Source organism: Talpa occidentalis, unplaced genomic scaffold (assembly GCF_014898055.3).
Source record: "Talpa occidentalis isolate TD23 unplaced genomic scaffold, MPIMG_talOcc4v2.1 talOcc4.15, whole genome shotgun sequence".
In the NCBI taxonomy this organism is placed as follows: Eukaryota; Metazoa; Chordata; class Mammalia; order Eulipotyphla; family Talpidae; genus Talpa; species Talpa occidentalis.
Genome location: NW_023601543.1, coordinates 32323307 through 32336546, shown reverse-complemented (window position 1 = coordinate 32336546; position 13240 = coordinate 32323307). Strand labels below are relative to the sequence as shown.

At 44.6% G+C, this 13240-nt stretch overlaps 1 protein-coding gene across 1 annotated transcript; it reads right to left on the bottom strand.

The window, feature by feature from the left end:
* Nucleotides 1-7481: 7481 nt before the first annotated feature.
* Nucleotides 7482-9341, bottom strand: TCEAL6 (transcription elongation factor A like 6). Its single transcript, XM_054695932.1, is given in 5 exon segments — nt 7482-7801; nt 7803-7849; nt 7852-8347; nt 8704-8771; nt 9285-9341. Coding segments are annotated over 3 exon segments (684 nt in total). The 5' UTR covers nt 8321-8347; nt 8704-8771; nt 9285-9341; the 3' UTR covers nt 7482-7633.
* Nucleotides 9342-13240: the final 3899 nt, after the last annotated feature.

Here is a 13240-nt window from a genome sequence, read left to right as displayed (position 1 = left end):
CTATGAAAGAAGTCTTCAATAATTAGCAGAACAAGAAAAATTAGGCTTCTAGCCAAGGGTATGTTGTTTCAGAGCAAACCCTTTCGTCAAGGACTACTGGAAAATCTGGGTAAAAAATGATCTGTCTAAAGATACTGGAAGGATAATGAGGCATTGAAGAATTGTGACCAAAATCCTGAAAAGAAGAGAAGCCCACAGAGGCGAACACAGCATTGCATACATTTTACCTCGAGACATTTGCTCATAGGAAAGTTTAGAATATTAGAATGAGAAGTGAGTAGGGCTTTTACCAACCTCAGGAGGCTGGGACACAGAAATTGGATTCATGTTCCAAAGAAGGAGGGTCCCGATAAACATCTTTGCATTTCAGTTGAGATCATGTAAGGCTATGTTCTAGGAATAGAGGTGCAGCTCCAAAGCCAGGAGTTAAATAAAATTAATCCCTACTTGAAAAAATGTGCCTGTGAAGCTGCCCGCAGCCTCTGCAGTGCCGGTTCCATCCCTGGCCGCCAGCATGGGTCCCACATGGTGCGCAGACCTCTCCTGCCATGCCCGCTGCTCCCCTCGGCACTGTACTTCATCAGTCTGCCTCTTCTGCTCCCCGCTCTGGCTCTGGTGGATTCTCTCACCCTCCTGCGCTTCTGACTGTACCCAGTGTTTGTATAAATAAATAAATAAATCTTAAAAAAAAAATAGGCCCAGAAAACATACAGTGAAAACTGTTATGAACATGTTCATGAAATTAAATGAAAAGATGGAATATTAAATCAGAAATCCGGAAACCATAAGAAAATCACAGGAGTGAAATTGGTCATTGAAAATATAACTTAATTATCAGTGGTGTATTTGATAGCCATTTACACAAAATCGAGAAACAAAGTGAAATATATCATTGAAAGTATCTAGACTGAGGTACAGGTACAGGGAGGTAAAATGATAGAACATACAGAAAAGATTAAGTGACTAATGATACATTATGGAAAAAAGTCTAATGTACATGTAATCAAAATCCCAGAAGAGGAGAGAGAATGGGGTGGGGGGGACACCAAGAAGAAATAATGAACTACCTAGATCTTTTGCCCATTGTTTATTGAGTTATACAAGTTCTTTTTTTCTATTTAATTTAAATATTTTATTTTATATAATTCTTACATCTTTTTTCATCTTTGCACAATGTATGCATTTTCATTTTGGTTATATTCCCCATACAATTCCCACCCCCCTTATTTTGACTCTAGTCCTTCCTTTCCCTGCCCCTCCCCGCTCTTGTGTCTCTGGTTTATAGTTGCTTGTTGATTTTGATTTTTACTTTGTATTGATTAGTCTTTTTCCTGGTCTCTTTATTTAGGTTTTCTAAATTCCTGCTATGAGTGAGACCATCCGGTATTTTTCTGTTTCTTTCTGACTTGTTTTGCTGAGCATGGTTGGAAATTCATCTCTTGTCAGAAGTGTGATGTACAGATGCCTTCATTGATTTCCTTTCTGTTTTTGTGATGGTTTCATTCACTGTTCAAAAGCACTTTAAAGTTTGATGCAGTCCCACATGTTTATTTTTGCTTTTGCTTCCTTTGCCATAGGAGTTGAGTCCCCAGATACATCTATGAGGTTGATTTCCAGGAGTGTATTGCCTATATTTCTTAGGGTATATAGTCATAAAATATTTGTAGAAGGAAAACTTTCAAAGCCAGGAAATATGAAGAACTCATGTGGAAATAAGTAGAATACTCCATTCTCTGCCTGTTTTAATCAGTTACAGGTAAACATGGGAAACTACATAAAGTAAAACAGTATTTTTACAGGAAAAAAATAGCAGAGAAGTCATTATTGAATGTAGCAAATTGGCTTCCTTCTTCAGGAAAATCTACACTAGGACTCTTTGTTAACTTGAATGATGCCGTACTACAAGTGGACCAACCTGAAACCCTTTCATCTAAAGATAACGTATAAGTCTTAGAACTTCTCATTCTCATGTTGTTATTTATGTACATAATTAAAATTCGAAGTTAACAAAAAATAAAAATGAGCCCAAACGTAGACTTGCAAGACATAGCCTGTATGAAAAAAAACCTCAAGAAAACAGCAAAAAGAACACAAGAGCAGAATGGAAGAAGTCAGGGGTACTACAAAGGCTAATGTTGGTGCTGGCAAAAAAAAAGTAAAGATTCTGCAGTGATTTTATCTATATCTGTGGTGATTGTGAAGATTTTTCATGAGAGGATTAATAAAAGCTTTTATGTGTCAAGCTGTTTGGAAAAAAAAAAACACCTAGAAATGGAAATGCCAGCTGATCCAGCAATACCACATCTAGGTATTTATCTTAATAATATGAAAAGATTTATGCACCCCTGTATTCATAGTAGCATTATTCACAATAACTAAAACATGAAATCAACCTAAATGCCATTGAGAGATGAATGGGTCAAGAAATTGTGGTATACGTAATGGAATACTTATCAGCTATTTAAAAAGATGAAATAGTGCCTTTGGGGGACAATATAAATGAATCTTGAGTGAATGAATGCACGAGTGAAATAAGTCAGAAAGTGAAAGAAAATTACTGGTGGTTTCACTCATTTGTGGAATATAAATAACCAAAGAAAACAAAATGGCAAAATACAACAAGAATAACTCTTAGACTGAAAAATATTGTGATTACCAGAGAGGAAGTGGGGGGAGGGAGGGAGGAGGGGAAAGAGGGGGCAAGGTGATATGGTGTTGGCACTGGAACTTTGGTGGAGGCCTAGTGAAGCATGTGCACTTGTTGAGGTGTGACGCTGGACTCCCCAAATTATATACATTGGTAAATGAATGGAAAATCAATAAAACTTGATTTAAAAGAGCAGTAATGGAAGATTGACTTTTGGCATGGTAGCATGAAGAGCCCTGCTGAGCTGATCCTCAGTAAGTGATGAAAAGTTTACTTGAAGACCCAATGGCAGTCATTGAAAGCCTTTGGAAATGGTCCTAAAGAGAAAGAGTATATAAGAAAACAGCTGTTCAAGAAAATCTATAAAAACATGTTTAAAACAATGAGTGTGTTATCTGAATCAAGACTGCTCCTTCCCACCTCCAAGCTCAGTGAGGTACAATTCCATAATGTTATGGCCCCAAACAAAGGACTCCCTCTCCCCCAACTCCCAGTCCAAAAGCTTTCTTTACCCAAGGAGCAAGGCTTCAGCGTTTCTCACCCTTATCCCAGTTTCCTATTGGTGAGACTAAGTCCTTGATGAGTTCAGTTGATAATGGGGCTCCTCCTGGCCAACCTCCACTTGTAAAATAGAGAATCTACATTTAACGCATCATGCTGAGAATGCTGGGACACTTTCTGCCCTTGTGTGAGCTCATGAAGCAGTGGTTCTGTGCCAGGAAAGAGCAAGGTAAGAAAACCTCAGGCACTTTGCCCCTTCACTGAGGACTCAAATCCTACCAAAAAGGTGTTATTCAGAAAGAAACCTTCCATGGTCTCCACAGTCAGTTCCAGAACCTTTGTTCAGAGATCTACCAGGGGGATAAGCAAGCTGTAAAATACATAACTCCTTATCTCTGAAAGGAATTGACTTCATCAGTAACTTAGTATGCAGAATCTGAAGCCTAAGGGTACTCTCCAGAAGAGCGATGATTTTGGTGAAAGGAAATTGGGAAGATAGTCATGTATCTACGTTGAACGCATCATGCTGAGAATGCTGGGACACCTTGTGCCCTGTATGAGCTCATGAAGCAGTGGTTCTGTGCCAGGAAAGAGCAAGGTAAGAAAACCTCAGAAAAACAAGTAAATGACCAGAGCAATAAAATTAATGAGAAGAAAATAGAAATTGAAGCTTTAATTAAGAAAGTAACAGAGATGCAGGATGGAAAGAGATTATTAGAGAAGATAAAAAATTATGAAGAAGGCCTCCCCTGGTGGCACAGCGGTTGAGCACTGGACTGTGAAGCTGCCCACAGCCTCTGCAGTGCCAGTTCGATCCCCGGCCACCGGTGAGGGTCCCACATGGCGCGACAGACCTCTCCTGCCACGCCCGCTGCTCCCCTCAGCAGTGTATTTCCAGTCTGCCTGTTCTGTTCGCCGCTCTGGCTCTGGTGAATTCTCTCACCCTCCCACGCTTCTGACTGTACCCAGTGCTTGTATAAATAAATAAATAAATCTTTTAAAAAATTATGAAGAAAGCCATGCAAGTAGAATAGGCTGAATGGAAGATCAACTCAGTGACCTCAAAGGTGAGCATGCACAAAGGGATTTTTTTAATCATTGCATGTGAGCCAGAGTAGATCCACACCTACAGTCATGATGGGTTGCAGACAAAGAGGACAACCCTATGGACCACATAAAATTCTACCCACTGGTAACATGTCTCTTTCCCACTGTATTTTTGAGTCATTCATAAGTGGGGCTATAATGCAGCAGCCCCCCACTTGCACTATCAACACACCAAGAAGATACATCCATGAACTGGACCATTGCTTTATCCTCTTTTTTTAACTAGCCCTGAGGAACTCCCCATGTGTTCATATATGTTTCTTAAGAGACAATGATATAGCAGGAGTAGGTAGCCTGTAATTTATTTGTGACTTCTTGACTCACTCAGGCAAAGTGTTTTAAATTCATTTGCAATTAATGGTAGATAATGGGTGCTCACACCAAACTATTACTGAACAGAGTACATAGAAACAAGTTCATAATGGGTGTTTGATTTGTGCAGAAAATCAATACCTCATGGTCAGGTGTTAAGTCTCTGCCAGGGTCTATTAGCAAGCTAGGAGCAACTTTTTGAATGGAAAGTAGCTGCCAAGAGCAGAGGGCATGATTTTGCTCTAAAACCCTAGTGGTGTGTATTTTAATTCTACTATTGGGACTTGGTTAGAGTCCACAGACTCTGCCCAACAGGAATACAGTATAATTGGGTCTGTGGTGTCGTGAGGTAGAAAGGCCAGAGAAGCTTCTACCATAACCTGGACCCACTGTAGATGTTATTCTTGCTCTGGGTATGCCTCTCAAAACTAGAAACAATATGGCGTCCAAGTATAAAACCAATGTGATATATGTTGTCTCTAAGATCCAAGATCTTGATTCCCTCAGGTCAAGTCAAAAGATTGTCTGCAGGAATATGCTCACTTGCTATCCTTCCAAGGCAGCCCCCACACCTGGGTTCTACCCTGGTAGGCATACTTCTGTTCTATGAGGCTGTGTTCCTCTAACATATACAGATCACTCCAATTAATTCCTCTACAACACCGATTCCACATTTATTTAGTTTAACTAAATAGACAGGCAGAGCCTGTCTTCCTGGAGTTGAGAAGTTCCACACTTGCTTGCCCAGGAGCTCTCCTTGGTGCTGCTGAGTATATATTTTTTTACTAATTGTTCCTCTTGGCTGTGAATTGTCCCTCTTGGCTGTTAAGCCCATAACTCCCTGATCCTTTTAGAATATAAGTACCTGCTAGAAAATTGTCGGTATTTGTCTAAAGTTATTTATGTCGGCAGGGGCTAAAGCAGGAAAAAAACTTGTGGTTCTTGAATTATCATTAGTATTTACACTTTTATTAAGTATCAACTATTCATGAGGTACTGTGTTGGACAGTAGGGATATAAGTGTGAGAGGCAGAGTTCAATGTAGTGGTTCTCAATTTTATAAAACCACAGCGAACAACCAGATTTTTTTTAAATCACAATTCATGGTACGCATACATACATGCACACATACAAACGTAGCTGAAATAGAAATTTGTGAAACACAAATTTCACAGAGCAATACTCACCCTCACCACCTGCAGTGTAGCTTGATATTTGATTTGGCATTATTTGACTCTATTGTAACTTATTTCATGACAAATTGTAAGTCTTGGTCATTGAATTGATTTCAAGACCTACTAATTCACGGGAGGGAGGGGCAATGGCAGTTTGACAAATACTGGTCTATTTAATAATCTGTGATGTGTATCTCATTCGTGCATGGATTTATCCTTTGAAGCCCATATTTTATGTGAAGTGGGGAGCCTGAAAACTTGCACTCTAAGCCAGTGCTTCTCAAATTTCAATGTGCATAGGAATCACCCGGGGATCTTGTTAAAATGAAGTCAGTAGGTCTGTAGTGTCTGAGATTCTGCATTTCTAATTAGCTCTCAGGTAACGCTGATGCAGCTGATCCATGCACCACCTGTTCACTAATAAGGATCTAAACATCAAATGTGTAGATGGTTCTGATGAACTGCTCAAGTGGGACCCGACAAGAGTTTCCTAGCAGTGAATGCAATCTAGGAAAGGGAGTCTACAGAGGAGATATTAACCTGTGAGAATAACACAGCCTCTATTTTACAGAATGTTTTCCTGGTGTAAGCTACCATATCTGAATTTGTCAAGGATATTTATATATGCAAAGACACATGAACCAACAACATACACATGATTACTTTGCTGGAAAAAAAAAATGCCTGAGTACACTATTGCACTAGGAGGATACTCACAGGTACCTGGGTAACCGCACACAGGTGGTGATATCAATACTTCTATAAAGGTCAAGGGTGAATGCACATTGGTTCCAGAGAAACTGATAGGGCTTTGGTACCTTAAGGTCTCCAGTTCATTAGGCAATGGGTATAGGGCCAAGGAAATGGGGCACAGTGTCCAGAAGACATGGCAATACCCAGTCGAGAATGACATCCATCTCTCAGCTGCCTGGACTTGTTCCTGGGCACAGTAAGACCCCCCTCAGTTCTCTTCCAAGAGGCTGATTCCATCCAGGTATCTGCTACTTCATGGAAGTGGTGTGGGGACAAAGTGTCTGGTGGGAGCCAGGGCACAAAACAGCTCACATATTGCATACCTCCCCTGATGCACTCAGCGGTCCTGTGATACAAGTATCAGCCTCATTTCATAGATGACAGCACTGACCTGGTAGCAATGAATCTGCTGTAACTGTCAGGTTGACTTGTCTAGCGATTGTGTCCCCAAGGTAAGGTGAGTTTTACCTATTATTGTATGTTCTGGCAACAATAATTTTAAGTATCTTCAATGACCTTAGAAACTCACTAGACAGCTTGTTTATCATGTATTGTTTTCTGGTTTTAATTATTTTTAACATAAAATTGCATTTCTTTTTCTACAATTCTAATCACATTAGTCTGCAGTGAACAATATTTATACATAATGATACTGTAAATTTTGTTTATTGATTCTTAAACTAAGCCTATGGAATTGTAAAATCATCTATATCTTTTGGGAAAAAGTGGGGATGAGTGAGCAAAGGGAAAACAAGAATCACATACGGTGGGAGCCGCAGCATAGTAGAGGATCAGGGAGAAGGGGCGGCGTGGCCATGACATCCTTGCAGCTAGGGGCAACCATGGGGATGGCCATGCCCACAGAGGAGTGGCATAGAGGTAACTAATTACCAGGTGACTGGATTCACTTCCAGAGTCTTCTCTGAGCACAAACACATTATGCAAAATATATTTTTACAAAAATGGGCAGATGCTGTATATGCGGTTCTGAAAACTGTTTTATTGTTATTTTACAATGCACCATGAACATCTCTTCCATGCACATGGGTGAAAACTCCCCTACTGATAGAGCACTCTAGCTGGGTCAGAAGGCTGCTGGTAACAAGAGTGACACCTAACGCGAAGGATCAGCACGAGGTTAAAGCACATAGCCTGGCAAATGCCTGCCAGGGCAAGCGGGGTCAGCAATATTCTCATTAGCGACACCAGAATCGAAGCCAAAGGTATTAAAGATAGGGGATATCATGTAAGCCCCTTTGGCCCCTACCTCCGCCCCGCACTCCCCTGACACCCCGTTGGCCCCTTGGGGCAAAAGGATCCTGCACATCTCTTTGCATCCAATGAAAGCCCCCGTTTTCTGCTTTTTCCTCAGCTCTTCCTGAGCCCGGGACACATCTCCACATTCTCTCATCACCTCCTCACCGCCCGCAGGCCTCTCCTGCACGTTCTCCTGACAGTCCTTGGGGGAATCCTCCGTCCCCCTGTCCGTTTTCCTTTTGGCTTTCCGGGGCACGTAATCCTCGGCCGGGCGCTTCTCAGCAGCCCGCAGCGCACCCTCGGGCTGGCCCTGGGCTTCGGGCTCGCCCTCCCCGTGCGCGTTTCCCTCATCCTCCGACTTGCCCTGCTGCTTCTGCTTTCCCTCCTCTTCTGACTGTCCCCCATCCTCTGCCTGTCCCTCATCCTGGCGCTTGCGGTGTTCTGGGTTCCTCTTTATGTGCGGCATTTCGTCCTCCTCAGACTTGTCTCCATCTTCAGGCTCCACTTCATCTTCGGGCTTTCCCCCGCTTTCCTGCTTCCCTTCGTTCTCAGTGCAGAGCTTTTCCATGCTGAGATTTCCCCTCCTGTTCCTGTCCTGGGGGGTGGGGGGTGGGGATGGGGGATTAGGGGGAAGGAGGAGACAAGGGAGACTGAGGGCTTGGGGTGGAATGCAGGGACCCACAGCAATCTCCTCTCTCCCCTGTCAGGGTTCCCTGGCCTGGCCTGGCCTGGCCCTCCAAGTGTGCCTCTGCCCACCCCGGACCCCACCATTCTTCCCACACGTGAGCCAACCCTCCCCTGGCAGGCCCTGCAGCTTCTGGACCACCCTTCTGCGTGGTGGGGCTGTGTGGTTTGGGGGATGGGCAGTGAGGCCCTGCAGTTCTGCCCAAGCCTTGCCCTCCCCACTCCCCCCTCCCCGCCTCGGCCCAGTGACCCCACCCCTGCACTGACCTGCAGGGACTCTGGACAGGTTGCTAGTCCTTCTAGCCTTGCAGAGTGCTGGAAACAGGCAGGCAGACCTACGGGAGACAGGGGGCAGGGGCTGTGTCCTCGGAGAACTGGGGTCCCTTCTCTGAACCCGGTGCTCTTCAGCAGACGTTTCCCTCCCCTACCTCCCCAGCATCCCAGCCGCCATTACTTCTCAGGCCTCTGCAGCCAGACCAGGCTGCTTTCCCAACCACTGGGGGTCTCCCGCTTGTGTGCAGGCAGCCCCCTCCCCCCACCCCCTTTTCCTGGAGGTCAGCCTTTGCTCAGAGGCACAGAACGTGAGGGAGATTCTTTCCGGAAGGTGTCTGCGTTTCACTGTCGCACTGCGGGGGCGCCCCCCCATTTCAGGCTGGGAAGCGGATGGGGCGCAGGGGAGGGTCGTCAAGGCAGCAGGAGGGTCCTTTTCGGGGTCCTCCCTCCCCATCGGCCTCTCCCGCGCCGGGTCCCCTCCTCACTGGTGCCCAGGCGTCCTCACCCCCCCTCCCCGCTCCCGGGTCCTACCCTTGTCCACCGCCACCCCTGCCCCTGGCGCGGGCAGCGCTCACCTTCGCACTGACCTGCGGGGCCCGGGCAGGCCTGCGCCTCCTCGGGCTCGCCGAAGCCCGCTCGCCCCCGCCCGCCGCCCGGGCAGCTCCCGGAGCCGGTTCCGCGCGGGCGACGGGAGCGGACCGCACCGGGACGCGACCGCAGGGCAGGCGGGCGGCGCGGGGGCTGCTGCCCACGTCGGCGCCCAGCCGGCCACGTGAGCGCCGCGTCACCCGAGCTCGGCCCCCCACCCCGCGCTCGCCCAGGCCCTGGCCCTGGCCGGCTCACGCATCCCCGGGGACGGGGCCCCTGCGTGGCGGGCGGGACCGGAGGCGCTAACCCGGAGTCGCGCAGAGAGGGGCTGGGGCGGGCTCCCGCCCCGCCGGCAGGTGCTGTACCTGGCGCATCGGGGCCTGGCACCTGGCGCGGCACCCCTCCGGGACGCCCCGTGTCTCGGGTGTGCCGGCCGAGCACAGGCTGGTACCCGGCTTGGCCCGGTGCGCTGGGCAACTGAGCCCGCAGCCGCTTTCCAGACAGACTCGAGTCCCTAGAGCCCAGGTGGTGGTGCCCGCCCGGAAGCCGAGCAGCCTCCTGGAGTGGTGGGCCTGGGCCTCTGCTCCTCTCAGTCCGCGGGTTCCCTCTCCCTTTTTCTCCACTTTCACACTTGGGAAAGGACCACTCAGCTAAAAAACTAGAAAATTGCCAACATTATAGTTGCTCCAGTGTAGTGCCTTTGAGGTCTTTCCTTTGAGGTCATCCTAATTGCTGTTAATTGACTTTCTTTTTAAAAGAATTATTCCTTTACTGTAAGATTTTTATTTATTTTGTGTAGAAGAACTGGGGTTTAGGCCAGAGGTGTGGAGGGTGAGAGGATTCACCAGAGACAGAGCGTGGAGCAGAAAAGGCAGAAGGACCGAAATACACTGCTGAGGGGAGCAGCAGGCAAGACAGGAGAGGTCTGCCGTGCCATGTGGGTAGCTCCCTGGCCTGGGAGCAAACTCATGCCATCATGGTGGGCCTTCAGGTGGTAGTGCTGAGACTTAACCCCTAGGCCAGCAGGGAGGCCTTCTAATTGATTTTCTTGGATATGCAGTTTAGTATATTCCCTTTAACTTTGTGTAATTTCAGTCATTATGTCTCCAAAAATCTTCCTTCCCTTCCTCTCTCTCCTCCCGCTGACACCCCCATCATTCATAAGCTATGTGCTTCCCCGTGTGGCAGCTCACATGTTTCTCGTATTCATTTTTCTTCCATCTTTTCACTTCTGTTCCTCAGACTAGATAATCGTAATTGACTCTTATGCCTGCTCAAACATGCTGTTACTCCCCTCTAGTGAGTTTTTTATTCGTTTTATACTTTTCATTTCCAGAATTCCTATTTGGATCCTTTTTACTAATTTCTGTCTTTCCATTTATCTCTACTGATATTCTGTATTTGGTGAGGCATTCTCCTCTTCATTTATTTGAGTCTTTATCCATGATTTTCTTTAGCTCTTTGAGCATTTTTTTTTTTTTTTGTGGGACCCTCGCTGGCGGCCGGGGAACGAACCAGTGCTGCAGAGGCTGAGGGCAGCCTCGCAGCCCAGCACTCAACTGCTGTGCCACCAGGGGAGGCCCAGCTCTTTGAGCATTTTTAAATTGGTTAATTCAAAATCTTGTCTAGTTAGCCAGTACTCGATCTTTCTCATGCTCCATTTCTAATGATTTTTTTTCCCTATGAACAAATACACTTTCTTGTTTCTTTATATGCCTCAGAAATTTGTGTTAGAATCTGATCCTATGAATATTAGAAAGTGTCAACTTTAGAAATCAGATCCTCCTACTTCCTGGGACTTGTTGTTACTCTCTATTATTGATTATTATCTGCTTGTTTAGTGACTTTTTAAAAAAAAAAATTCTGTTTCTTTGTTGTTGTTGTTGTAGTTTGTTTTAAGATTTATTTATTCATATAAGAACCAGGGTATAGGCCAGATGTGCGGGAGGGTGAGAAGATTCACCAGAGACAGAGTGGGGAACAGAACAGGCAGACTGACTGAAATAAACTGCTGAGGGGAGCAGCAGGAGAGACAGGAGAGGTCTGCTGTGCCATGTAGGTATCTCCCTGGCCATCAGGGATCTAACCCACACTGCAGAGGCTGCAGACAGCTTCACAGTGCTGCACTCAACCACCTGTGCCACCATGGAGGCCCTGTTTAGTGACTTTTAAAAACAGGAAATTTAGATAACCCAAATAAGGGACCAGGAAAAAGACTAATTATAATAAAGTAAAAATCAAAATAAACAACCAACTATAAACCAGAGACACGCTACAGGGGGGAGAGAAGGGAGTAGGGTCAAAACAAGGGTGGTGGGAATTGTATGGGGACTATAACCAAGATGAAAATGCATACATTGTGCGAAAATGAAAAATGATGTAAGAAATATAAAAAAAATAGACTTTTATAAATTCTATATTACTTGCTATGTGTGACCACTCAAGACTCATTGCACTTGCTCAGGGATGAACCGGTGTTTGAATGGAGTAACTTTAAATGCCTATAGCCAACAAAAGATGAAAAGAAACAGAAGTATTTTCCCAGTATTTTCCTATGAACTCTGAATTGGAGCACTTTCATGATGCTTACTTTCTGCTTATGCAGTACTGAAGGCTGGCGAAGAGTGAATGCTGAGCGTCTTCTCTGGCCTTTTCTGAGTTTCTGTCCCACCCTGGGCATACACATAAACTTCCTGATTACCCATTTTATATGAACTTTAAAATATATTTGCTCCCCCATATATCTCTTCTCCTCAAATATTCCTTCCATGGCTTCTCAGTCGGACTTTGTGCCAGGCTTCTTTGGCCAATATCTGCGACTTTCAAAGCTTTTGGCAAAAGTCACCCAGTGCATTGCCCCAGTCCCAGTCCTGGGAATGCTCTTAGTCTGGTGTGACAAAGAAGTCTTTATGCTGGTTCTTGAGGTCACTGCCAGACAGACCAAGACCTGCAACCACAATTTTATGAGAACCAGATCCAAATTTCTCCTGCTCACTCTGGCAATGCGAACCAGAGAAGCAAGCTGTCATCCACTGCCAGTCTGGGATATGACGGATGTTGGACAGGCAGTTTTAAATTTCTTAACCACAAAGCCAGAGCTACTTTCTTCTTTCGTTCCCTTTGGTTGTTATAATTTTTTACTAGACTTCAGAATGCGACAAAAGTCGTTTCTATCATTTTTGCCAGTTCATTAATTGCTTTGGGAAATGTATAAATTCCTTGAGTTCCATACTTTGCCATTTTCAATGATGTTATATTTCTTTTGTCTTTTTGTCAGTTTTGGTTGTTTGCGTCTTTGTTGGATTTTCCATTTCATTTCATTTCTATCTGTCTGTCTTGTCTTATTTGCTGTCGTATACTTGTTCATGGTGTTACATCATAATCCCTTTACAGTCTATAGTCTTGGATGTGATTCATTCCTCTCAAACTTCTGGTTAAGTGGAAGTATATTGCTTACGTATTTGCAGGTTTTCCAAATTCCTTTATGTTGTCCATTACTAACTTAACTCCATTATGATCAGAGGAATGTCCTTTTAAATTTCAATCCTTTTAAATTTATATGGGATTATATTATGGCCTAGTATATGATCTTTCCAGGAAATGTTCCATGGATGTTTGATAAGAATGTATATTCTGATGTTACTAGGAATATTTTATAGATATCTGTTATTCAAGTTGGTTTGTAGTTTTGTTTTAGTCTTCTATTTCCTTGTTGATTTTCTTCCTATGTAGTCCATCCATGTTTGAAATTGTTGTTTTGAAGTCTCCAGTTATTATTGTCAAATTGTCCATCTCTCCTACTCTGTCAGTTCTAACTTTATGCATTTTGTTATTCACATGTGCTTTTATTACACCTGAAGGACTGACCTTTTATCATTATAAAGTATCTTCCTGTTCTCGTAACATGTTTTGTCTTAAAGTGTATTTTGTCTGATATTAGAAT